Genomic DNA, 27,891 nt, shown 5'->3' on the forward strand with positions numbered 1-27,891 from the left:
TGTGCAAACTCCACACAGACTGTCGCCCGAGGCCGGATTCGAACCCGGGTCTCTGGCGCTGTGAGGCAACGGTGCTAACCACTATGCCTTTTGGAAGTCAAGTTGCACCACGTCATGGGTTTTCACTTCCTCAAAAAAAAAAACCGAGGCAGTTGGTCAGGCATTATCTTCCCCTTCTGAGTCCATGTTCTCCAACTCTTCTGGTTGAGGGACCTCTTTTCAAATCAATTAGTAATCACTGACCCCCCCCCCCCCATCTAAATTACAATACTGTATAATACTCATAATATAAAAGTGCTGCAAGTAAAGAATGTATTAATAATGCTTTTAAGAAAACCGGTATTTACTTACAGATATCAGAGAGATGGATGTGCCTGCTTCCCACTAATTCTGGGTACTCCGCAGCAACAGATGGCCACTATTAGCCACTTTGTGCTGGTTTTAAAGCCCTCAGCAGGCTGGCCGAGGTCAGTGACAGCACGAGCACCCATGCACATGCTGAGATGCTGCTGGAGGCACAACTCACCACCATACTGTCCAACTGGCATGTTCTGTAACAGCGGCACTGAGAGATTGCAGGTGTTCGCGTGAACACGTTCAGGCACGTGTTTGAAGGGCCCCGCGATCATGTGTCAGGAGGATGGCACAGGGCCGCGGCGCCAGGGAGAGGAATCCGCTCGACCGACAGGGAGCGCTTGTTGCAAAGTGAAAGAGCTGTGGGCCTCTGAGGAGGCGGGCCCAATCGTTGAGAATAATTTGCAAGAACTGAATCAGTGTCGGTTTTCTAAAGAGGAGCAGGCTTGAAATTACCTGATTCTACGAACAGTTTCAGAAATCAGACTTGACTTTTGGTACCATCAACATATTGGATATGACCTACCGACTGCCACCGACAGAAGTTTACTTCTTCTCCCAGCATAATTCCTAATTAAGAAGGCAGGCACACAACCTGCTCATAAATCTCTGCCACTGGAGCTGGATGTAAACAGACAGGCAGATTGCAGCGTAGTTCATTCACCACCTGCTCTCCACACTCAGGAGAAAGAACCTCGCTCAAATCAAGAGCTCAGCACGTGCACAAAGTACAGACCCGGACCCACAACCCATCAAAGGGACACCGCGTGTGCACCAAAAGTAACGGGTTACAAAGCCCCGGCGCATGCCGCCCCCACCCCCCCTCAATAACGGAACCCCCGCCGCGCACCACCCCTTCCCCCTCTGATCCATCACAATGGAATAAAATCAGCCGGAGGTTAAACGAGCCCAGGGACCGGTCACTGGCATACCTCAGAGGAGGAGGCGACCCAGCACGATACGAGTAACCCAGGGGAACCGGTGAAATCCCACTACAACCGGGGGTGGCAGCGACTCGACAACCCTGATTCTGGGATAGAGGGAGGAGCAGGAGAAGAACCGGCCCTCGGGGGCCCACCAGCCGTTAAGTGATTTCCCCCCTTCCCGGCGGCTCGGCTCAGGCTCCAGTCACCGTCCCCTGGCCCCAGCTCGCAGGCCTAAGCAGCCTGAGGCCCAAGCTCCTCTTCCACAGCCTCACTAACAACAAGGTGCAGTGCGTGGGACTTACCTTGTCCCGGAGCTTGAGGAAAACCATGGTCTCGGCGGCGCAGGTCGGTACGGGGCAGGGCGGCAGAGAGCGGACTGGCCATGAACCCCCTGGAAAGTCTCTGGACCCCCAGGGATCTGTGGACGTCAGTTTGAGAAACACTGCTAGTCGGTTTAATACCAATGCGTCAAGAAACATTTTTTCAGCCAGTGTTTTTGAAGAATGGACTATGTCACTTTTCAGATTTTGAGAACATTGCTTTTTTTTAAACATAGAAACATCAAAGATAGGAGCAGGAGTAGGCCATTCGGCCCCTCGAGCCTGCTCCGCCATTCAATGAGATCATGGCTGATCATCCAAATTCAGTACCCTGTCCCTGCCTTCTCCCCATATCCCTTGATCCCTTTAGCCTTAAGAAATATATCTAACTCCATCTCAAATATATTTAATGAATTGGCCTCAACTGCCTTCTGTGGTAGAGAATTCCACAGGTTCACCACTCTCTGGGTGAAGAAATTCCTCCTCATCTCTGTCCTAAATGGCCTACCCCTTATCCTTAGACTGTGACCCCTGGTTCTGGACTCCCCTGCCATCAGGAACATCCTTCCTGCATCTAGTCTGTCTAGTCCTGTTAGAATTTTATAAGTTTCAATTTTATAAGTTTCAATGGGATCCCCTCTCATTCTTCTAAAATCCAGTGAGTATAAGTCCAATCGACCCAATCGCTCCTCATACGTCATTCCTAAAAAAAGTTTAATTCTTTGGTTTTCAAAATGGTTGAGTTTTTGATGGAACAAACACATTGGAGAGAGTAGAACTTGTGAAGGAATCTCCACTGCTTCCATCAATTTGTTTCTATAGGATCATGCTATATACATATGATAAAAAGTCACTGCCGCACAGCAAAATCAACTGTACAACATAATTTCAATTTTTTCTTTTTTTTTTTTAAAGTAAAAGTAATTTCCCTGGTCACCAAGAAACTGATCTTCACACATAATAAATTGATGAAATACATTGCATATGTTTTAATTCAGCTGCTTAATTGTGTTGCGTTGCTGTTCAGCATCCAATGAAGCTGCTCAATAATTAGTGGAGAGGAAAAAAGTTGATTGCAAAGGGACTACAATATTTTCTGATGCAGTAAATCTGATAGTACGGTGTAAAAAAAAATTTCTTTCACTTGCGAAATAATACATAAGTAATAAAATTATGTGGCAGTTGCCTTGTTTTATTTAAATTGTACATGAGTGTAATTCTTGGCTTCTCATACAACCACCTCATTTTGATATTTTTTATAATTGTATACATCCTTTCATCCATCCTCAAACTCCCTACCCTTCAAATAGCTTCTAGACTTCACTCACCTGCTTTGGACAGCGGGCTGTCGATGCTCCGTACCGGCCCCATCCTGCTTACGTCGGCTTGCCCTTCCATGGTACCTCTGACTTTGACCCTGGTCTCCCTACTATTGTTCCCAACCTATTCCCTGCTACCAGGAAATATGTATTCCATTAATTATTACATTTAAACAGGCCTATGTAACCTGAGTTTTTCCCGTGTCCATTCGCGTGCGCACTTTGGCTGCTGCCCCAGACCCGAACCATTCCACTTTTTTCCCCCTATTTTCCTTTTCTCTCTATCCCTCCCTGACCGCTCTCCCCTGTCGTCGTGCCTCCTTTCACCTCTCTTCTCCTGGATACATTGCCCTCCCAAATCCCTACCCCAATCCTTCATTACTGTTCGACCTTCCTACTCTCCTGCCGCCATCCCAGGCTTGACTCCCTCTTAAGATAAGCTCACAGCTTCCCTCTGTGCCTCTCTTGGCATCCTACAAAAGGCCCATCGAGGCACTCGTCACTGCCGTCGTACAAGCAGCAACCCCAACTGTACCATCCAACTCTCTTGCCGACCTCGCCCACTGGGGGTAAATCTTGCCAATCCCCTCCCCATCCAACTCATCCCCCTCCAACGCTGACCCTGTGGATGCTGGCAGGGGGCAGCCATTACCGACCCTCTCCACATTTCCCTCCAGAATATCCGTTCACTTGCGAACAAGGCCCTTGCCATCCATGAGCTCATCGTGGAGGATTGCATCGGCATCATGGCCCTGACGGAAACTTGGTTGAGGGGTGATGACATCTTCCCCTTAAATGAAGCCTCCCCACCTGGCTATACCTTCCACCACTTGCCCCGCACAGACCGCCATGGTGGCGGTATGGCTCTCATCACCAAATCACACCTTGGTTTGTCCCCCTATTCCTCCGGCATTTTCTCCTCCTTTGAGCATCTCACCTTATTCCACCTCTCTCACCTCTCATTTAAAATTCTTGTTCTCTACCGCCTACCCAAGTACCATAAAAACGTTATTACTGAGATATCTTCACTGTTCTCCCCTCTCCACCTCTGCACTGAATGACTTCTCATCCTTGGTGATTTCAACCTCCATCTCAATTCATCATGCTCTCTCCACTGAGTTCACTAACCTCCTATCCTCCCTTAATCTCTCCCTCCATCTAAACTCCCTAACCCATATTCACGGCCACCCCCTCGACCTTGCCATCTCTTGTGGCCTCGCTACTCCCATCGTGTCAATTGCAGATAAAGTCAATCTCTGACCATTTCCTTGTATCGCTCTCCATCCACATCCCCCTTCCACCCCCAAACCCTACTCCCTTCTGTGTCCGCCCCTGGAAAAAAAACTCTCCCAACTCTCTTACAACTGCACTTATGAAATCCCAACTGTTCAACCTCTGGCCCTCCATTCACCATGACATTTTTGCAGCTACCGATCTGCTCAACCACACCCTCGCCACTATCTTTGATGCCCTAGTTCCCACTAAAACAATTACCCTCTCTCACCCTGGCCGTTTCCCCTAGTACGGCTCTCATCTTCGTTCCCTTATGTCCAAGGGACGCAGACTCGAGAGGATATGGCGAACAACTGGTTTAGCCGTTCACCACCAGATCTGGCTAGACCACATAAAGCACTATCGGGCCCTGCTGTCGTCTGCCAAAACTGCTCACTGTTCTGGAATCATTCTGGAATGCAAAGATAAACCCTGGCTCCTATTCTTTACTGCTAACCGTCTTCTTAAACCCCTCTCCCGTGTCTCCTCCACCCTCACCTCCGATAACAAGTGTGAGGAGCTCATGGACTTCTTTGTCTCTAATATTGAGACCATCTGTTCAGCTGCCTCTGCCACTTCTCTTCCTCTAGCCCACTGGACCAAACTTCCTCTAAGATTCCCCCCTACCCTAGCCCTGGACTCGCATCTTTCTCCAGTTTCTCTCTGATCTCCCCTCATGACCTCTCTGCGCTCATCTTGTCTGAGACCAATTTCCTGCTCCCTCGACCCTATTCCCACCAAACTGCTGACCACCCAACTTCCTTTTCTGGCTCCCATGTTAACTGATATTGTTAACCGTTCTCTCTCGTACTGTCCCCCTCTCCCTCAAATCTGCCGTCATCACCCCTCTCAAAAAAAACAAACCTTGATCCCTCTGTCCTTTGCAAACTACTGTCCCATCTCCAACCTCCCTTCCCTCTCCAAAGTCCTTGAGTGTGTTGACGCCTCCGAAATCTATGCCCATCTTTCCCGCAATTCCATGTTTGAATCCCTCCAATCAGGTTTCCGCCCTTGCAACAGTACAGGTTGAGTGACCTGAATCCTCGGGACCGAGGCCTAGCCGGTTTTTGTGTTTTTCCGGACTTCGGAACGTGTTTCTGATGTCCGAAGTCCAGAAATATTGCAACTTGGGCTCGGGCATTTCTGGACTTCGGACATCAGAATCACGTTCAGAGTCAGGAAATGCCTGGGCCGCTCTGCGTAGTGCTGACGCATTTCTCCGCCCCTCCCCTTCTGTTAAAGGGGAGGGATGCTGCGAGCTCTGCAGATCATCCGATGGCCCACACTAGGCCACCAGGGCGGCGTGGTGCCGTGGCTGCAGCCTGGTGGAAACACTTTGTGGAGCTGTGCAGATTAAGGAGGATAAAACACAACACTAAAGTTTTATTGCATCATTCGCATTTTTCATAGGGTTTTTCAAAAAAAGACAACAAAAGTTCATGGCTTTTTGAAGTACAGGTTGAGCGTCCAAAATCCAGAGTTCCGGATTCCGGAACATTTTACAGATTCCGGATGACCCTGCAACCAATTGTCCCGGATTCCAGAACTCCGGATTTTGGACGCTCAACCTGTACCGAAATGCCTCTCATCAAAGTCACAAATGACATCCTTTGTGATTGTGACAAAGGTAAACTATCCCTCCTCGTCCTGTTGACATGTCTGCAGCCTTTGACACAGTTGACCACTCCATCCTCCTCCAACGCCTCTCCACCGTCATCCAGCTGGGTGGGACTGCACTCGCCTGGTTCCATTCTTATCTAGCCAATCGTAACCAGAGAATCACCTGCAATGGCTTCTCTTCCCGCTCCCATATCGTTACCTCTGGTGTCCCCCAAGGATCTATCCTTGGCCCCCTCCTATTTCTCATCAACATGTTGCCCCTTGGCGACATCATCCGAAAACACAGCGTCTGTTTCCACATGTACACTGACGACACCCAGCTCTACCTCACTACCTCTTCTCTCGACCCCCTCCATGATTTCTAAATTGTCAGACTTGCTTGTCTGACATACAGTTCTGGATGAGCAAAAATTTTCACCAATTAAATATTGACGAATCTGAAGCCATTGTTTTCGGTCCCCGCCACAAACTCCGTTCCCTAGCCACTGACTCCATCCCTCCCCCTAACATCCGTTTGAGGCTGGACCACACTGTTCACAACCTTGGTGTCATATTTGACCCTGAAATGAGCTTCTGACCACATCCGCAGCATTAGAAAAACCGCCTATTTCCACCTCTGTAACATCGCCCGTCTCCGCCCTTGCCTCAGCTCATCTGCTGCTGAAACCCTCATCCATGCCTTTGTTATCTCTAGACTTGACTATTCCAACGCACTCCCACATTCCACCCTACGTAAACTTGAGGTCATCCAAAACTCGGCTGCCCGTGTCCTAACTCACACCAAGTCCCGTTTGCCCATCACCCCTGTGCTCGCTGACCTACATTGGCTCCCGGTTAAGCAGCATCTCGATTTCAAAATTCTCATCCTTGTTTTCAAATCTCTCCATGGCCTCGCCCCTTCCTATCTCTGTAATCTCTTTCAGCCCCACAACCCCGCACCCGCCCCCCCCCCCCCCCCCGCAGATATCTGCACTCCTCTAATTTTGCTTTCTTGAACATCCCTGATTATAATCGCGCAACCTTTGGTGGCCGTGCCTTCTGTTGCTTAGGCCCTAAGCTCTGGAATTCCCTGCCTAAACCTCTCCGCCTCACTACCTCTCTTTCCTCCTTTAAGAGGCTCCTTAAAACCTACCTCTTTGACCAAGCTTTTGGTCATCTGCCTTAATTTATCCTTATGTGGATCGGTGTCTAATTTTTTGTCTTAAAATACTCCTGTGCAGCGCCTTGGGACGTTTTACTACATTAAAGGTGCTATATAAATACAAGTTGTTGTTATACCCCTGCAATAACTGTTGTCTCTCAACATTGGGAAAGAGATCGAATTTGCCATTCAGTCATTTCTTTTGATTCTGTTGTGATGTTTGTTGCAAAGAAGAACATTATGACTGGTTTCAAATTGTATCCGATGTCAACTTAGTAAAGGGATGCTATGCTTATGATCTAGATACTGATAATATCCTTTTTGATTTCAGCCATCAAATACTATCGGAGGGCCATGCACCTTGTACCTGACATAGAATTCAGGATCAACTATGCCCATTCTCCCGAAAGTGATGGAAGTGGCAAAGCTTAGTATGTGGAAAAATTACTGCTCAGACTCTATTCTAGTGATTCAGGGTGAAAAATATAGATGCTTTTCTTTAGAAACTATGTTTGACTACTTGCATATACTGTATGGTGAAAGAATTTGGTTAAAGGAAATAAATGTAACATTTGCTTCATGCAATTAATTTACTCTGCATTAAATTCATTATTGAATGAAAGGCTACCAGGTATTCAATAGTACAAGGGAAAAATAAAGCCAGAGAATAATTCAGTACTGTAAACAGCATGTACTTCCTTTCATGAGTTGTATGGTGCTAAAGGTATTACGATCTAAATTTTCTTGCAGAACTGATTTTTTAAAATAATTACCATGTTAACTTACTTTATATAAAAACAGTTTAAGTTGGGGACTATGTCCTATGCAAATAGTTTTGTTTTTCCCCAGAGACAGGGAGGTTGAAGTTAAGGATGTCCTGCATGCACGTCACTATAACACTACAACAGGTTTATAAAGTATTGAACAGTACAGTATTTCTCTCTGCCATTTAATTACCCTTGATGGGGAAGCTCAACATTCATTTAACGACCAGTTCGTTCCTTCGATTTTTTTTTTTTTGTTTGTGAAAAGTGCTATACTAAACTAAATGGATATGTGAAGTAACTAGTTTATGTTATATGAGGAGTTCTGACCAACTCCTGCTGAAAGGTTTCAGATGACAGTAAGTTGTGTAGATGGGAACAGAAAGTAACAAAGGGACATACAGATTTAAATGAGTGGACAAAACCGTGACAGCTGGCGTTCAGTGTGAGGAAGTGTGATCCAAGAAAGACAAATTGGAATTTTTTTAATGACTAGAGACTAGAAACTGGAGGAGAATAGGGAGTTGTGTGTCTAGGTTCACAAATCGCAAAAAGCTAGTGCACAGGTACAAAAGGTATTTGTTGGCCTTTATCTCGAGGGTTGGAATGCAAAAGGGAGGTAGTTATGCTTTAGTCGCACAGCGCCTTGGTCAGACCCCATGTGGAGTATCGAGCTCAGTTCTCTGTACCATTCCTCATGTAGGATACATTGACCTTGGTGCGGGTGCAGCACAGTTTTATCAAAATTACACCAGAGCTTAAAAGGTTAAATTATATGGGCAGGTTGCATCAACCTGGGTTGTAATCCCTTGAATTTAGAAAGATGAGGAGTGATCCAATTGTGTTTAAAATGTTAAAAGGATCCGATGGAGTAGATAGAGAGTATCTGTTTCCTCTGATGAGGTAATCCACAATCTTAAAATTAGAAATGTAAGAAGTCACACAACACCAGGTTATAGTCCAACAGCTTAATCTCTGACTATATAAGCTGTGTCTTTATGCATCTCTCCACTTCACCTGACGAAGGAGCAGCGCTCCGAAAGCTTGTGACTTCAAATAAAGCTGTTGGACTATAACCTGGTGTTGTGTGACTTCTTACATTTGTCCACCCCAGTCCAACTCCGGCATCTCCACACCTTAAAATTAGAACTGAGCCATTCAGTAGTGAAATCAGGAAGCACTTTATCACACAAAGGTTAGTGGAAATGTGGAATTCCCTCCTAAGAGGCTGTGGATGCTGGGTCAATTGACATTTTCAAGACTGAGTAAGTATATCAAGGGATATGGATTAAAGGTGGGTAAATGGAGTTGAGGTTTAGATCAGCTATGATGTAATTGAACAATAGGATAGGCTCGAGGGGCTAATGGCCGACTTCTGTTTCTATGTTTTGTCACTAGACTAGCACTTTATTACATTATCACTTCTTGATTTAACTGGGTGGCCTGTAAAAATCATTTTTTTTAAATCAATTTTTCTAAATATACACGTGTTTCAAAATGTTATGTCCCCCAGCAGCCCCCCCCCCCCCCCCCCAATTCCTGCCCTTAAAATTCAAGCTGGATTGTGATTCTTTAGGTGCTGTCTTTCCTATAATACCTTACATGTGGTTATTATTCATGTGTGGACCTGACCTTGGGTGTTGCAGGCTAGTTGACTGAGGCAGGTATCACAGTTGAATTAGAACCCAACATTTATACACACACACATTTCAGTAGGATCCCTGACTAGCAACAGAGACAGGAAACCTTGGCTATTTTTTTCCTTCCCTCGCTTAGGGACATGGGAGGTCAGTTGTAGCACCTTACTGCTGCCAAGCTGAAATAAGAAAACTCAACACCGACTGGGAATTGAACCTAGGATCGTCATGGTCTATGTCATAGAAATAAGAGGAGGCAATTTGACCCATCACCTGTGTGCTGGTGCTAGCTCTTCAACTGGAACTAGCTACTCTTCTAACTTCCCCCTTGTTTTTCTAGTGATAATCTTGAGTTAATGCCCTCCCATTATTGATTTGCTGACCAATGTCCTATGTTCCTATGTAAATAATCTTTCACTATTTACCCTCTCAAAAATTTTGAAAAGCTCTATTACCTCTCCCCAAACTGGCAACTGGAACACAATCTATTCCCTTCATCATCTTATAAACCTCAATTAGATTACCCTTAAATCTACATTTCTCTAAGCCTTTAGCCTATCTTGATAATTAAGATGCTTTATACTGGGAATTAGACTACTAGCCCTCCTGCACCCTTTCCAAAGCCTCAAGATCACCCACCATGTGAGGAGACCAAAACTTCAAAGTGAGGCCTGATCAAGGCCTTTTACAAGGACAAAATAGTATGCCTCGTCCTGTACTCAATTGTCCTTTGAATGCACCCCAACACCCTATTCTCTCTAGCTATCGCTTCACGGCATTGCTCAGGTACTTTGAGATGTATGCACAAGAATGCCCAGATCTCTCTCTTTCTCCACCTTCTTTAATGCTTTTCTCTGAATTTTGGTATGTATGTTGAGCATTCGCCCTGCCCACATGCACAACACTGCACTTTTCCAAGTTAAACAGCATTTGCCTGTCTCAAACCCAATCCCCCAACACATCAAGATCCGCCTGAAGCAGTCAAGCATCGTCTACAGTCCTAACACTCGCACAGATCTTCGTATCATCTGCAAATTTGCTGATCGTGCCCCCAACACCTACATCTAGATTATTATTAACAATAGTAAAGAGCAACAGTCCCGACACCGATCCCTACAGGACACCAATGGTGACCAGTCTCCAAACAGATCCAAATCCATCTATAACTGCTTTTTGCCTACGTCCTTCCAGCCAGTTCCCAGTCCAACTCGATATATTACCACTAATACCAGTGGTTTCAATCTTGTAGAGAAGCCTCTTGTGCAGTACTTTATTAAAAGCTAAGTAGACAATATATACTGGGCTTCCCTCATCCACCATCTTCGTGACTTCTCCACCATCTTTGTGACTTGTTCAAAAAATACAATCAGATTTGTAAGACATGGGCTAAAAATTCAGTTGGGCGCCAAGCTCGCCTGGGCGCCAGAATTACCGCTGCGAGCGGAGCCACTTGCGCCATCCCGATATTCAGTTTCTGCGCCCCAAACGGAAGCGGGCCGCTACTCGAGGCTCCCCACGCCCCGCTTGGGGCGCTCACCCTGAATATCGGCGCGCTAAGGGCCGCAGCGCCACACGCTGCTGCACGGCACGCTGCGGTACTGCAGGCCTTCCTCCCACTGTTAAGGGGGAGGTGCCTGCAACAGCGCGATCCCCGCTCACGAGTGCCGGCAAATGAGCCCGGCACCAAGGAGAAGTGCCGGGCTCTCGGGAAACAGCCGGCAATGCCGCGGGGGGGGGGGGGTTTAGGAGGCCGGGGACGGAGGTGCTGGCAGGCGGCCGCCGAAAAAGCTGCCGCCCCGCACCTCCACCTTAACTAGACCGCCACAGGTAGGCCCTGTGAACCGGTCGCGATTTGCGACCGGCGTTAAAGAGGCGGGCGCGACCAAATATGGTCATCGGGGCGGGAGCGGGGCTCTGCGCACACCGATGACGTCATCGGTGGCGGCGCAGCGCTACAGGCTAACGCCGCCATTAGCGACGCGCTAAATATCGCGGGAGGTGTGGCCAGTGGCGCTAAAGCCACTGAGTGCCCTCTTTGGGCGCAAACTGGTGGCGCAGCCCACTGACTTTCTAGGCCATGACCTTTTTGTGAAGCCATGTTGGGTGTCCCTAATATATCCTTCTCTATCCAAGAATTATGTATTGCATCCCGAATGATTCCCTCAAGTATTTTTCCTATTACTAATTACTCGTGAGCCTATAGTTACCCGGGTCCGTTTTGTCACTTGTTTTAAAGATTGGACTACATTAGCCTCCTTCCGGTCTACAGGAACCATCCCAGCGTGCGGTGAGCAATTAGAAATATGGCTGGGGCTCGCACAGCACGTGTCCCATCTCCCTGAGGACCCTCGGGTGGATATCATCCGGCCTGGTTGCTCTTACCTATTTTCAAGTTCTGAATTCTGTCTAAAACAATATGTTCATCTATTTTAATATTACCATTTTTATTATTAAAATCATTCAATTCTAATAGTCGAGCATCGTCTTCCAGAGTGAAGACCGATGCAAAGTACTCATTTAATATTTCCGCTGTATCCAGTGAGTCCTTTGTAACCTGTCTTTGAACATCCTTCAATGGCCCAATACAGTCTTTGACAGTTTTCTGACTCTTCTGATAACTGAAAAAGCTTATCCCATTACTTCCACAATTGTCTACAATCCTCTTTTCCATTCGCCTTTCAGCTGATCTAATAGCAGCCTTTGTTTTCTTTAGCTGTTCCTTATACTCAACTCTCTTTAGTTAAGTTGCTGAAATCTAGTACACGTTGTAGATTCTCAGTACCTTTAGTTCTACCAGCCAATTGAAACCGTACAATGTTGTGGTCACTGTTGCCCAGATGTTGCCCCACATAGAGGCCTGCTACGAGGTCAGGTTCACTACTATGGTCATTATTTCCTAAGTGTTCTCCTGATTTCAGTTCGCGAAGTTGTCCTCCTTCATTACCCAGATCCAGATCTAATGCTGCATCTTTTCTTGTTGGACATATAATTTACTGATGATGATACAGTTCAGGATGCATTCCCTTCCTCAATTTGACCCACAAACTTTTACTTTATTGAGATACTTAAGGGGTGAAATTCATCATTGCTAAAAGAAAATCATCCAGGGTGTAAAATGGGCTGCCGATTCGCTATTGCCCATTTTGGGCTAAACCCCAAGATTAATCTTGCCCCCTTAAAGATCCATAGTGTAACTCTATTACTGTACAATCCTCATTTTTCCCACTACAGTATCTTGTGGTTTACAATATACTCCCACTATGGTAATGAGTCCCTGATTATTTCCTAATTTAACTCTGACAGGCTGTGTCTGAGCATCACTATCAATATAAACTTCCCTTTCTATCAGTAATTATATCCTTCATTTATAGGGTCACATCTACTTCTTTTATTCCTTCACTTGTCTCTCTCTTGAAAATTCTGCTGTTTGGAATATTTTGAAACCTGGCTGAAGCCTAGTTTCCACCAAGGCTACGACAGCATGTTCTTCCTAACTCTAGTTCGCTAACTTTATTTCTAATGCTTTGCACATTCGCATATAAACACTGCAACTCTGAATGATTTGTCCTTCTCAATGCCCCTTTCCCGTCTTTTTTTTTTACTTATTCTTTCCTTCATAATGCCACTTAGTTTCTCTATTTACCTTAAGGTGCATCCTTCCATATCCCTTACCTGAGCTTATCATTGATTTGCCCCCTCACAATACTTAATTGTAACCCTTCCCTAATTTGTTCTAACATTTGTGTTTCCTCCTATCTTGTTAGTTTAATCCTTCCTCACTACTCTATTTGCTATCTCTGTGAGGACATTGGTATGATTCCATTTAGGTGAAGGCCATTCTGTCTATGAAGCTTCTCCACCTCCGATTTCCCTCCTCCGAGTTGCCATCCTTGTCTTTGTCATAGTATCCAGCACTGTCGGACAATTTCAGATCCCCAGAAGTTGTCTAGCACCGTCTCTGCTTAAGCCCTCCTTCCATGCAAATAATAAAGGGTATGGTTATAAAAGATTAAGTATCTGGTTCAGGCAACTTGTGCTCAAATGACTGGCATTTTGTAAGTTTGCTAAATTCAGGAGAAATTCCATACGAAAATAGCGATATTAACTCCACTATTTAAAAAGGAGTCAAGGAGACATACCAGGAAACTAAACCAGCATGCTTAACAGTCTTGGGGAAAGTTTTTGGAAATTACTTGGGATTGTAATGGCTGAACACTTGGAAGAACATGAATTGTTAAAAGATGGCCAGTATAGATTCAGGAAAGGATGGACATGTTTAACTAACCTGGTGGAGTTTTTTTTAAAGATATTACTGATATGGTACAGAGAAAATATATTTGATATATATACTTGAATTTTGCAAAAGTTTTTGAGAAGGCTCCAGATTAATGGTTGTGCTAAAGAGTCTGGAAATAGGAAGCTAAGTTTGGTGCTGGATAGAAAATTGGGTTAAATAGAGGGTAGGCATAGGTTGGAACATTTCAGGCTGAAAATAGGTTGGCAGCAGGGTACCACAAGGGTCATTCTTGGAACTCTTTAAAAAAAATAAAAATAGATTATTGCATTGGTAATCGTAAGAAAAATCTTCCAAGTTTGCAGTTGACATAAAAAAGTGAAGACAAGAAAAATAATGAGGAACAATGCAACCAGTTTCAGAATAACCTGGCCAAGAGGTGGCGGATTAAATTTAATGTAGCTAAGTGTAAAGTAATACGTATGGGAACAAGGAGCCAAAAGAACTTGTATGCCAAATAAACTATGGTATAGTGTGCTGATCAGGAAAGAAAGGTGTTACAAATCTGCAGTGCTGGTAGCACAGTGCTTGGCTGCGGCAAAAGAAAGATCACATTAACAGAAGAGTAAATTAGGAAATTTAAAGTGAGAAGCTTGGTGTAACTTTTTCACCCAAATGAAATAAGTAAAAAGATAGGTGGGTTAATCTGTGGAAAAAGTGATGAGCTTGTTGGATCTAATGGCCTTTTCATGGTCCTAAAAATGTGTTCTAAATATTTTTTTCAAAAGCACATTGGGCAGGATTTTCATTGGGCCGTGGAGGCGGGATTGGAGGCATGTGGGGGGTTAAAATCTCGAAATCGGGGGGCACGAACCCATCCCGCCCCCAACCCGCCTCCATGCCAGTTTCAAAGAGGCGGATACCCGACCTGTGCTGGGACCCGCCTCCCTGAGGCGAGAAGGGGATTAGTGCCAATTAACTGCCTGTTAACAGGCAGTTTTTAGCCTAATCCCTATTTTTATTCCTGAAGTGTGGGATTCCCGACGGCTCCAAACCACGCCAAGTTAGCGAGGTGGGCCGTCGGGCTGAAGGACTTGGAGGGTTGGAGATGTCCGGTGTTCAGGTGAGTGATGGGTGCATGAGTGAAGAGGTAAATGTGTTTGGTGTGTGTAAAGTGTTTAAAGAAGTTTTACTTAACCTTTACAGCCTTCCTTCCTTCAGGTCTCGGGAGTCCCTCATCTCACCGGCACAGAAAGCAGAATGGCTGCGAGCTGTCAAAAGTTGCAGCATTCAGCTTTTTGTTCTGGAGAGATCTCTAAATCAGCCTGAGAGGAAGGGATTAACTTAGTGTACAAATTTTCAGTGTTTGACAGCTTCAAAGAGCTGTCAAACGCTGATATTTCAGCTCGTGACATGAAATGTCAATCTGTGACGTCACCTGTTGCCGGGTGGCCCTTAATTGGCCTGCTGATCCCGTTGGGCGGGCTCAACAAGGTCAATCAAGTGAAAATCGCGTGGGTTGGCCACAACTCGATGGAGGCGGGACTACAACCCCAAAAGTTGTAGTCACGCCTCCAGAATCAAAATCCAGCCCATTGACTCCATCTTGTGGCCATTTTGTCAAGTACTTTAATTTCCTGTGTGCCGCTGTCCTGTTTAAGGACATCCTAAAAACATTGAGTTTGAAATGATCCCCCGTTGGTATGCACTTCATATATCTGAAGTGTAAGATTACATATCCAATATCTAATGTGTAGATCCATATCAAGCTGAAATTTGAGGATATTTTCAACTACAGTAATGACATCCTACCAGGAAAGTGAAATTGCTCCACACACTGGTCACTAGATGGAGTCAGTATGCTGATCTTTATTCCCCTTCCATATACATTTCTAATGTTTGTAATTTCAGAAACCTTACTTTCATAAATGGTAGAGAGCACACTGTGTAGCTGATGTATGGAAGTTAAACAACTCATGTGCTCTTGAGTTACAGGCCTCACGTTATGAATGCACACCAACCAGCATTTTTATTCTATCACAAGATAAAACTTAAAAAACTGAATGATGGAAGTCTGATGAAAATAGAAAATGCTGGCAATAATGTAGGCTGTTTAAAGGCTCTTAGCCCATTAGAGGTCTTTTTGTAACAGTTAGCAGATCAGTGCTTTTGACATACTTGATGCCACTGTTCGTTTTGACTAGTCCTGGAAAGTAGTTCCTTTGTCTTGCTATCTTAGTTCCTACAAAGAACTAATGTGAAAAGTTAACCTGTCTTTTCTCTTTTGGTGTGGAGATGCCGGAGTTGGACTGGGGTGGACAAATGTAAGAAGTCACACAACACCAGGTTATAGTCCAACAGCTTTATTGCTGTTGGACTATAACCTGGTGTTGTGTGACTTCTTACATTTTTCTCTTTTAAGTTGCTGAAGGACTTGCTATTTGCTTTTGGCATTTTCTGATCTTCTCTTCCATCATGATCTGTTTGTGGAGTTGATAGCTAGCTGCTAGCCTGAAGCAGTCACTCATTGCCCATTGGTTTACACTACACTGAAACATAGCATAAACTAGTATATATATCGGTGTACCCTTTATTATATAAAAATGGAGATTTGACTCAACATCCTAATGATATTGTGCCAGTAGGTGGCGTTGCGGGCTGTAACATTATGCCACCGAATGTTACGTGCCCGTCGATCAACTGAACTCGGAGGTTGGCAACTGCGATACTGAACATTGGACAAAAGGTGGTGTTGTAGCAGTACATTTTCTGCAGAAGGGTGGACAATCTGCCTTCCCTGGCCTATTTCCCTCCCCCCGCCCCCCCCCATCCTCCACTTCCCCACCCCACCGGCTGTCTTCCTCCTCCCTCCCCGCCTGTCTTCCTTCCTTCCACACCCCCCGCCCGTCTTCCTTCACTCCTCCACCCTCTTCAATCCCCCATCCTCTTCCCCTTCTGCCCTACCCACAGCCATCGCAGTCCTACCTCAGTCCTTGTCCAATTATTTTCCACCCTGTAACTCTCTTTACCTTGAACACTACACTTAGTCTTGCCCCCGCCCCACCCGTTGTACAAATCCACAGGAGGTTGACTAGTTAAATAGTAAAATCCATGTGCAGGATGAACCTGATAAGATTATGTTGTTGGGACAAGATTAAATTATCATCTAAAGCCTTTTGTGATTTTATCAGCACTATCCCCTTATTGTGCCATGGAAGTTGTAGGATGAAACAGGGCTTTGAAATTTTTGATGCTTAAAAAAAATTGTGATGTTATCTTGGGTGATTGTGGTCTAATTTCAACAGTAAATACACATTTGGTATAAACACATTCTCATCCATTCCTATGCATCCTAATTTAGCAGATCCTGATACATTTCTACCTGTTTTCTGGAATTCTGGTTAGAAGCATCCTTTTTTGGTTTTGCATTTCCCTGTTCAATAGCATGTGGTTGTACTTTGTTGTATAATATTTATAAAGGAGAGTAGATCCGTGGGTTGGTACTATTAATGATTACATTTGGAGCACATCAGCCCTTAAATATTGGCATTAGTAGAACTGGTCATTTTAGAGAAAGATTGCAGTTCGGTTTATTCTTTTCCAGTCTTTCAGTATTTGCTGTGCTTAGCCAGATACTTGTCAGTTTTTTTTTTTTAAAAACCTGTTGACTACCTTGAGAAGGACTGATGTTAGTCAATATACTCAATCTGAAGGAATGCACTTGGTAGATATCTCCTTAACCTGACTGAAGTACTGTATGCTGCGTGGGGGATAGGAAACATCGGAACATGAGTAGGCTATTTAGCCCCTCAAGCTAAGCTAATTCGATTATGGTCGATCGGTACCACAACTCCATTTACAGTACTTGCCTTTGCTCTACATCCATAGATACCCTTACCTAATAAAATCTATCAATCTCGTCTTGAAAAATTTAATTGACCCAGCATCCACAGCCTTTTGGGGGGAAAGTGCTTCCCGATTTCACTCCTAAAGCGCTGTGGGAAGTCCTGAGGTCATGAAATGCCCTTTATAAATGAAAGTCTATGGCTGAGATCTAATTTTAAGATTTTGCCCTCTTGTCCTTGATTCCCCAACTAGAGGAAATAGTTTCTGTATCTCTACACTATCAAATCCCTTTATCATTGTAAATACCTCGATTAGATCACTCTTCAACCTTCTAAAGGAAATACAAACCAAGTTTATGCAATCTGTCCTCATAATGTAACCCTTTATGCACTGGTGAACCCCTTCCAAGGCCAATATATCTTTTCTGAGGTTTGGTCCCCAAAACTGAACGCAGTACTCCAGATGGGGTTTCACCAGGGCTCTGTGCAACTGAAGTATCATTTCCTCACTTTTGTAATCCACCCCCTTTTTGAGATAAAGGCCAACATTTCATTAACCTTTTTGATTACTTTTTGTACCTGTACACTACTTTTAGTGATTTTGGTACATGGGCACCTAAATCCCTTTGCTCCTAGTCTCTCGCCATTAAGAAAATATTCCGATTTGACTTTCTCAGATCCAAAGTGGATGACCTTGCACTTCCCCAGATTTGAATTCCATCTACCATAGTTTTGCCCACTCACTTAATCTGCTCATGTCCCTTCTCCTCCGATCTACACAACTTACTGTGCCTCCTAACTTGGTGTCATCTGCAAACTTGGATATATAACTCTCTATACCTTCATCCAAGACATTAACATATATGGTGACAAGCTGGGGCCCCAGTACAGATCCCCGAGGAACACCACTTGTCGCATCCTGCCAATCAGAGAATGAACCCTTTATCCCTATCTCTGTCTCCGAACTCCCAACTAATTACCAAGCCATATCACTAGATAAGCATATCTGACCCCATAAAAGAGTCCTAACCATCTGAATGTTTTAAAACATAAAAACATTTTACCATTAAAGGTAGAGGCAAATGTAAAAGTATTTCTCTCAAATCCTGCTCCACTGTAGTAGACTTTTTCTCCTTTAATGGTACTTACCAGGAGAGTTACCTTGTCTGATCAAATCTGATCTTTGTGATATTTTTGTCCTATTTCACCTTTACAATGCTTCAGGTCCAATAACATGGCAAGCTTAGTATTACTGTGAAAATGAACACTGCACCGACAATAAATTGGCAGTATAAATCCAGGGCCAGGATCAGTTCCTGACCTGACTCTGGAGCAAAGCCGAGTGCGATTCCCTGGTCGAGGTGGTCAAATGCTGCTCGGTTTAACACCACACGGCGTGCAAATCCAGTTGTGTCAGACCTAATTTCCAAAGTGCTCAGGAGGTCCATTTGATCCCTTGAACACTTTATAAACTTTAAAACATAAAACTAAGACAAAATACTGTGGATTCTGGGAATATGAAATAAAAATAGAAAATGTTGGAAACATTCAACAGGTCAGGCAATATCTGTAGAGAGAGAAAGAATTAAAGTTTCAGGTCAATGACCTTTCATCAGAACTTGCCTGACTTTAACTTGAATGTTTAGAGAGCAGGATTCTCTCCTCCCTTTTTTTATTCCTTCTCAGGCTGAGAGTATTGCTGGCAAGGCTGGCATTTATTGCCCATCCCTAGTTGCTCTGAGAATGTGGTGGTGGGCCGCCTTCTTGAACCACTACATTAGAAGCGATTTGATGCAATTGAATGGTTTGCAAGGCCACTTCAGAGGAGTCAATCACGCTGGTGTGAGACTGGAGTCCCTAACCTCACTAGACATTTACTGGGAGACGGCTCTGCTGATTTAAACATGTGTCAAGCTCTCTACTAAACAGGACAGTTAAAGTTCCAGCCAGGCAGGAGCCAAGCAGTGTCAAGTCTGCCTGGCTGGAAGCTGAACTACTAGTCTCATACCGGTGTAAAAATATCTTCATGCCACTAGAGTAGAAAGTGATGGTAAATATTACAAATATCAAAGGGAAATACTGTACATGGAATCATATTTGTCCAGTGATAGTTTTTAAAGGAAGGGGGAGGAGGGAAACCAAAGTGTTTAGATATTCAGTAGCATCTACAATAAAATTAAGGTTACATGTCAAGGGTTATGTTTGGTGCAGTGACTTTTTACTACTGCATCTAATTTCACGCCAAATGTAAATTAGCTCTGAAACTGCAGCATATGTGTTTTAGTATTTCCATACTTATCACCTGATATTTTAAAGTTGCAAATGGTACTTTTTGTATATATTAATGTTTTTGGATCATCATGCTTTTACAGCATGAAAGCCAGTTTTCCTTTGTGTAAAATCAGTGGTTTTTGTATTTATTAGCATTAGTAAGGAAGTGAAAATAAAAATGGGACTTTTTTATATTTAAATAAAGAGCAAAATTATAATATTGATATTCAGACCCCTCTCACCTGAATCTTTACAGCTTAAAGCTACGGTGCCCTATGGTTGCATATTAATTAAACTGTTCTCATGACGGTTGAAGCTAAAGGAGCTGACTTCTATGTTCTCTTATTAAAATAAAAACAGAAAATGCTGGAAATACTCAGCGGGTCAGGCAGCATCAGTGGAGAGAGAGAGAGAGAAAGAGTTAACATTTCAGGTCACTGACCTTTTGTCAGAACTGGAAAAAGTTAGAGATGTAACAGATTTTAAGCAAGTGCAAGGGCAGGGAAAGAGGGAAGGGGAGTAAAGAACAAAAGGGAAGGTCTGTGATCAGGTGGAAGGCAGAACCGATTAAATGACATTGTTGGATTTATAACACTTATTAATCATTACTGTATATAGGAATTTACTGTTCTGTAGTTTTCTATGCAGTAAAATTGTGGGCATCGTTAAAATTCTTTCATCGTGCAAATGAACTTGTATTGTAATTGTTTACAGATAGTAATCCCTGTGTTGCTTAAATACTAATTTAAAAAAACTTTTTTTTACAGCAAAGAAGATAAGGGGAAAGCCAATGAAATAACTGATCTGTTGCCCTACTTTCAACAGCAGCTCACCTTACAGGACTCTCTCCACAAAATATGTCAACCTGGGTTTGAAGTGAACCAGACGCACATATCAGGTACATAGTTCACTGGGAATACTGATGAAAAAAATGCCGCAAGTGCTTCTCTTGGCACCTTCTCGGGGCAGTTCCTTTATTAGTGAATTAGTATTGTAAAATTGTAATATTTGTACAGTATAACTTGATTCCATCACAGGAGTACCAAAGCCACGTCTTTCACTCAGGAATGACACGTTTTGGTGGAGTATGACATGTACAGTGGATGAGAAGCACCTTTCTTAAATTTTCATACGCTCTTTGGCGTACACTAGTGTTTGCTTAAATATATTTCTGAGGTATATTTTGTGTATCAAAAATGTTCTGCATCTTTTTGGCACTTATGGTAGAAAATGTACTTAACCATGGAATAGGCACCAGAGGAGAATTTGTTCTTGCAGTGGCAGGTGATCCGAACAGCATAACCATTTCCTAACCAGTCGTCAGTCTGACTGATCTGTACCACAGTAGTCATGGTTTTTTCTGGACTTGGGAGACATTCCAGTAGAAGTAAGTTGATACTTGTTCTGGCACACAAGCTAATTGGTGGCTATTTGATTTCCTGGCACAGTATTTTTGAATGCTGGCTTATCGTATGGATTTATACATTTAACAGGAGCAAGCCAAATGATAAAGCAATCTTTTCATTTATTACAGTTAAAATGCTGTTACAACCATGGCATAAATTAATTCAAGAAAAGAACATAAGATGGGTGTGAGTTAATCATAAATTTGATGATTTTTCAAGTTAATGCATGAAAACAGTGATTGGCTTTTTCAATGAAGGATCTGTGCATGAATCCAGGCAGGTCGATGAATTGAAAGTCTTTTGTTTACCAGCTATAAAGGTCTTGTGTAAAATGAGTTTAGGCAGTTTCAACCCAGTTTGCAATGGATATGGGCTCACTGCAAAACTAATTGGGAACCTCCTCACAAATAACGTGGAGAGTGGATAAAGTTATTCCAGTGCAGTCATGTATGCTCTTCTGAGGGTTGGAGGTGAAAGGGCGTGGTTGAGATGCAGTAAAGGGACAATTGCTCAGCATCTGGCCATGCACCTCACCTGGGAGTGTTTGATGCTTTATTTGACAACTGCAACATTTTCTAATGAATAGAGACTTTTTAAATTGCGCAATCAGATTTCCATTTAAATTGCATATTTGTAACATTTCATTGTTAGAGTTTTACTGACACCACTCCCTCTTTTTTAAAGCAACACTATGTTATATCATGATAATACAAATGCAAACACAACAACTTGTATTTATATAGCACCTTAAACGTAGTAAAATGTCCCAAGGCACTTCACAGGAGTGTTACAAAACAAAATTTGACGCCCTAACAAGACATGGTACCCAGATAGACTGAGTATCTTGTCTCATTAAACAAATGCTCAAACTAAGTTTTCATATGGTCAGCTGGTATAGGCTTCATTTTGTGCATCTAAGGACTGTCTAAACCCTCCCAGTTGGTAAAAGTTGTGATCAAATGTTAGTTGATGCAGATTTAAACCCAGGTTCTTACCATGAAAGTGCAAAAGATGCTGAGCTATCTGTTTTCTCATTTACTCTTTTTTTTAAAGATAACTGAAGGCACCTAAATTCATTGTCACTTTAGGTTGACCTATAATTCTTTATTTTGAAATTTCCACACCCCTCGGTACCAGCACCTTTCCCTGGGGAAAATCTCCCTTTATGATGACAATCTAACCTCTGGGATGTCATCCACACGATTCTCTGCCAACCATGCTACATGTAAGCAGGACCATACTTGAGGTTTGTTAATCAAAACCAGTTAAACATTCATCAATCCTGCTGTCAGCTACATGTTGTTTATTTTTAGCAAAGTTTTGCAATTTTGTTTGTTTTGATAATGATTAATCCCTTCACTTTGTCTGTGTTATCGATCTCCGAAGTCTACTAAAGCAAGATTCGGGCATTGTCAGAAACGCTCAATGGTATTTACAAATACTTCTGATGGCATTTTTCAAAACATGTAACTTTGAAGTGTCAAACTTGTCTCAGTTTTTAGTCCACAACAGGTAGATCTGTCTTCAATCCTTATGTACAGTGTTAGAAACGAAGAGACTATTACAAGATCGCTGCAGCTAAAACTGTTTCATCACTGAGCTCCCATGCAGCCTTCATTGCCTGATCCAGGGGAGTTAGACAAAACCTCTGCTTTGGATCAGAGTTGGTGTTCCCAGGACCAAATGTTTTTCTGAGCTGCAGTGACAGCCCTCTTGGCATGTCAAAAGGCTTGTGTTTCAAGTTACAAGTTGGGCTCTGACCCATTTTTAACTCTTTGGTTCTGAGAAAGTCAGTACATCACTGGACAGACAACACCATAATATTCTGGTGTCTAAACAAGCAAGGCAAGACTCATTCTTGACCCCTTCAATAGGAAGCCAGCTTGATTGCATGTAAATTTTGAATCAACAGGATGAAAATTTTGGAACAACTTTCAGGGTGAACATTATAGCCAATTCACCCGAGTTAGACTACACTATACTCCCATGAGTGAATGGACCATCCATAGGTAGTCCAGGACGCTTTAGCGATACCCATCAATAGATCTTTTCACATCACTAATTGCTATGTGTCGGCTGGATTTCATGCTCGCAGTCTCTCCTCTGAGGCAGAAGGTGGGGGTTCAATTCCTCCTCTAGGGATTGAGTACATAATCTGGTTGAGACGTCACTGCAGCAGTATGGTAGTGGTATGTTGTCAGAGCTGCTCTCCATCAGATGAGATGTTAAACCAAGACCCTGCCTGCTAGTTCAGGTAGATATTAAAAGTCCTAAGGCAGTATTCAAAGAAGTTCTCCTCAATGAACAGCACCAAATCAAATTAACTGGTCAGTCACCTCTGATGGGGCATTGCTATCCGCAAAATAGCCGCAATATTCACGTACAGAGCAACAGTCACAGCTCTTCAAAATAATTCACTGTATGTGAAGCATTTTGGAATCTTGCTGGGAGACCTGCTGAAGCACTGTAAATGAAAGCTTGCTCGCTCTTTCTTAACTCCTGTTTCTGATGAAGGACTTTGGACAAGTCAATTTGGAGGTTGAACAGTCTTTTCTTGAAAACAAATCTTTCTGTATACATTACTTCCCTGTCTTTGGTCTCCAAAATAAACAGAAAATCAGAGTAAATCAAGCAGTGGTGATTCCACTAACACTATACTGGCCTTGGAAACTTTGATTCTCTGACATCTTGAAGTTGAACAGTGCCTGCCTGATATTACTACCCCCCAGGAGAGACCTCCTCCCACAACTGCCTGGTCAGATTGTCCATTTAGACATCCGACAGCTACTTCAACTTTTTAGATCAAGGTCTTCAATTGTAGTAGACATCCCACACATCTCTGAAACTTGTTAGCTATATCCAAAAGTTGCTAAAGTGCTTATTGCATATATCCTCCACTACTATCATGTTTCTGACAGAAAACAAATTAGCTTAGTTCATTGTTACTGCATCAGACAATTCATCAGACAAATGTCTCAAAAGTAACCTCACACTTTCAACCAGTGGTACTGTTTAGACTTTACTGTTGTGGATGACGTAAACTTTAGTAGGTCCATCTTGGTCACCAAAGTTTATGCTCCCTTACATGGGGCCCACCTCTTTTTCCGGATGTCATTACTTGCTGAGTCTGCAACAGTACATGGAGGATGCATAGAATTGCAACAAAAGATAATTATCACCTTCATGCAACCAGTGAAATACATCTTCTACTCGGTGTTCCCATTCATCCATCCATGCAAGCTCTTGGAGGGGACACTACTAAGGATCCTTTCCATTTCGCGCAAGACATTTTCTTTGACACAAATTAGCCAGCTGTTTCACAAGTGTGGTCCTGCTTATGTACAACTTGGGAGAGGGAGAAAGATTTGTGCAATATTCCCAGTGTCCTAGCATCAAAAAGTTGTAATGGGGGGTGATCTCTTCCTTGATTCTCCCCAGCAAACAATGCTGGTACCTGCCTGCTGTAACAGATACCTTCAGTTTGAAGAATAAAGACTACTTCAAAGGTAGGTAATCTTTCTTTTATAGCTCAGTAATTAATAATTGGACTGAGTAGTATTGAATGTAAAAATGAAGCATTCAAGATCTGGGCTTTCACTGTAAAATTCACATAGTTCCCCATAATTGATCTTAACCTTCCTTGTCCTTAATGTGTTGCAACATCATTGTTTAGCGTTTTTGCCATAATTCAAACATAACTTTCCAGATGGAAACCTGATATATTTTCAGTAATAAGAGATTTAGAAGTACCGACTGCTCACATTAATATGATAACATCATTGTTTACTTTATCAACATTGAACTAGGAATTATTTCAAAAGGTAGACTAACCTGAATTTTATGACGACATTTAGATCGTTGACAAGATTAACTTGACAGGTTCAATCAAGCATGTGGTGTGACTAGCTGTATAGAATAACAGCTGGTGCCATCTTCTGCTATAGTTTTGGCTAGATTACATTTTTGAGAAAGCATACAGTATGAGCAAACAGTTGTTACTGGTATTTAACTGAAAGAGGCAGTGTAGTTCCCTTAGTACGTTTTGTAAGAGCATGTTCAAACCACAGGAGGTGTACTTCTGGAACCTTTTAGCATAGGTTTTGATTTGGTTCTTGACTTCAGAGAAAAGCCACATCTTGTTTTTGTTTCGCCATAGGTCATCAGTACACAGAAGAAATGTTTCAAGGCCTGTGTAATAATGAAAGCATTTGTGCATTGACTGAGGCAAGGAGGTCTTCCACCTTGTAGATGTTGCTGCTGTGAATAATGCTCTGAGTTGGTGTACTAAGCACTTATGAGCAGTGCCCATTTCCCTCTTTCTCTCTTCCCCCCCCCCCCCTTAAGAAATGTACTTGAGAATAGTTGAGGGCAGGAAAAGGCCTTTTGGCCCATCAAATGAGTTGCTATAGAGTCCTACTTGCCCCTGCTTAGCAGCAATTTGCATTTTGAACTCTGTTTGCCTGGCAGATTATTCCAAACATTTACCACCCTTTGAGTAAAACAAAATAGTAATACAGTATATCTATTTTAAATTTGTTATTCACTCACTGAAATGTCCTCTATTCCTACCACCTTAGTTTATTCATGTAATATTCTGGCCTAGAATTTGCAGTGTGTAATAACAGCGAACGAGCATTACCCCTAAGAAACTGACCGCAACTTCAGGATATAGCGCTTGTGCATCCGAACGCAGAAATCCTGAAGTTGCAGTCAGTCATTCACTTTTCTGATACTGGCTGCGCTGTGCCCCCACCCCCCCCCCCCCTGCTCCCTCCACAGCCGGCAATCAGTGTAATCTGTCAAATCATGGAAACTGACGAAAACTTTGGCTCTTCCTCGGTAATACCGCTGTTCCATACCCAATTAAAAGTTGGACTCTTTTGGATTAGGTGTAACTGGGGTTTTAACAGCATATCGACTGCTAAACAAAGGTTATGGCCATGAAGAACTAATTTTAATGTTGTGGAGTGTCAAGTTTATCCATTTTAATAAAAATAAAAAAATTTAAGGAAGCTTGTTCATCTTTAATTCAGGTTTGCCTTTTCCCCAATCTTAGTTTGGCTCTCTCTAACAGTTTTAAAAAGTTAGAATTAAAGGAGCTTCCTGGTTCGCTGCCTGTGAGAATTTTGTGTTTTGATTGGAAATTTAGACAGCTTGTTGACGTCACAGCAGCTCTTCATTGGGAATCCCCATTAACATGCGTTGATTTCAATTACACGTCAGAAAAGCCGAATTTCTCGCCACAGGCATCACGAGATCTTTGTGGGAAGCTTACTTCGAGCCCAGCGGCAAACGCCTTTGCTTTGCCGCTGACCGCAAATTACGGGACTCTGTGTTTAATTTATCCAGAATATTTGATATTTCATCTACCTTGATTTTAAATATTTTATCTATATACCACCACTCTAGACTGTAGAGCTTAAGCTTCCCTAGTCTTTCCTCATGGATGGTCACCATTACACTGGGATCAAGCTTGTTGCTCTTTGCTGCCTCTTAAGAGCATAGAATTAGAAGCAGGAGTAGGACATACGGCCCCTCGAGCCAGCTCTGCTGTTCAGTAAGATCATGGCTGATCTTTGACCTCAACTCCACTTTCCTGCTGGCTCTCCATATCCCTTGCTTCCCCTAGAGTCCAAAAATCTTATCTATCTCAGGCTTGAATATACTCAACAATTCAGCATCCACAGCCCTTTAGGGTAGAGAATTCCAAAGTTTCGCAACTCTCTGAGTGAAGAAATTCCTCCTCATCTCAGTCTTAAATGGCCGACCCCTTATCCTGAGACTATGTACCCTAGTTCTAGACTCTCCAGCCAGGGGAAACAACCTTTCAGCATCTACCCTGTCAATCCCCCTCAGAATTTTATATGTTTCAATGAGATCATCTCTCATTCTTCTAAACTCCAGAGAGTATAGACCCAATCTACTCGAATCTCTCCTCACAGGACAACCCTCTCATCCCAGGAATCAATCTAGTGAACCTTTGTTGCACCGCCTCTAAGGCAAGTATATCCTTCCTTAGATAAGGAGACCAAAATTGTGCCCAGTACTCCAGGTGTGGTCTCACCAAGACCCTGTACAATTATTGCAAGAATTCCTTACTCTTGTACTCCAACCGTCTTGCAATAAAGGCCAGCATGTCATTTGCCTTCCTAATTGCTTGCTGTACCTACATGCTAACTTTCTGCTTCTTGTACGAGGACACCTAATTCTCTCTCAACACCAACATTAAATAGTTTCTCACCATTTAAAAAATATTCTGTTTTTCTATTTTTCCTACCCAAGTGAATAATCTCACATTTCCCCACATTTTACTCCATCTGCCTCCTTATTGCCCACTAACCTAACCTGTCTATATCCCTTTGCAAGCTCTTGTGTCCTCCTCGCAGCTTACTTTCCCACCTAGCTTTGTATCGTCACCAAACTTGGATACATTGCACTCATCCCTTCATCTAAGTCATTAATATAAATTGTAAATAGCTGAGGCCCAAGCACTGATCCTTGTGGCACCCCACTAGTTATAATCTGGCAACCTGAAAATGACACGTTTATCTGTACTCTCTGTTTTCTATCCATTAACTAATCCTCTATCCTCCATGCTAATATATTACCCCCAATCCCATGAGCCCTTATCTTGCATAGCAACCTTTTATGTGGCGCCTTATTGGATGCCATTTGGAAATCTAAATATGCTACATCCACTGGTTCCCCTTTATCTACCCTGCTAGTTACATCTTCAAAAAACTTGAATAAATTTGTTAAAGAAGATTTCCCTTTCATAAAAC

The 27,891-nt window shown here is 43.1% G+C and overlaps 1 protein-coding gene across 5 annotated transcripts in view; it reads left to right on the forward strand.

Annotated features, from left to right (window-relative positions):
• fbxo9 (F-box protein 9) overlaps positions 1 to 27,891 on the forward strand; it is a 94,122-nt gene that overhangs the window by 35,953 nt on the left and 30,278 nt on the right. For all 5 annotated transcript variants that reach the window (XM_085996466.1, XM_085996470.1, XM_085996467.1 and 2 more), the window contains 2 exons: positions 7,284 to 7,383; positions 20,471 to 20,601. In XM_085996466.1, coding sequence (XP_085852592.1) covers positions 7,284 to 7,383; positions 20,471 to 20,601 — 231 coding nt within the window. The remainder of the gene's footprint in view (positions 1 to 7,283; positions 7,384 to 20,470; positions 20,602 to 27,891) is intronic.

The sequence above is a fragment of the Somniosus microcephalus genome, chromosome 9 (assembly GCF_052327205.1).
Source record: "Somniosus microcephalus isolate GS21.2 chromosome 9, FLI_Smic_1.0, whole genome shotgun sequence".
NCBI lineage: Eukaryota > Metazoa > Chordata > Chondrichthyes > Squaliformes > Somniosidae > Somniosus > Somniosus microcephalus.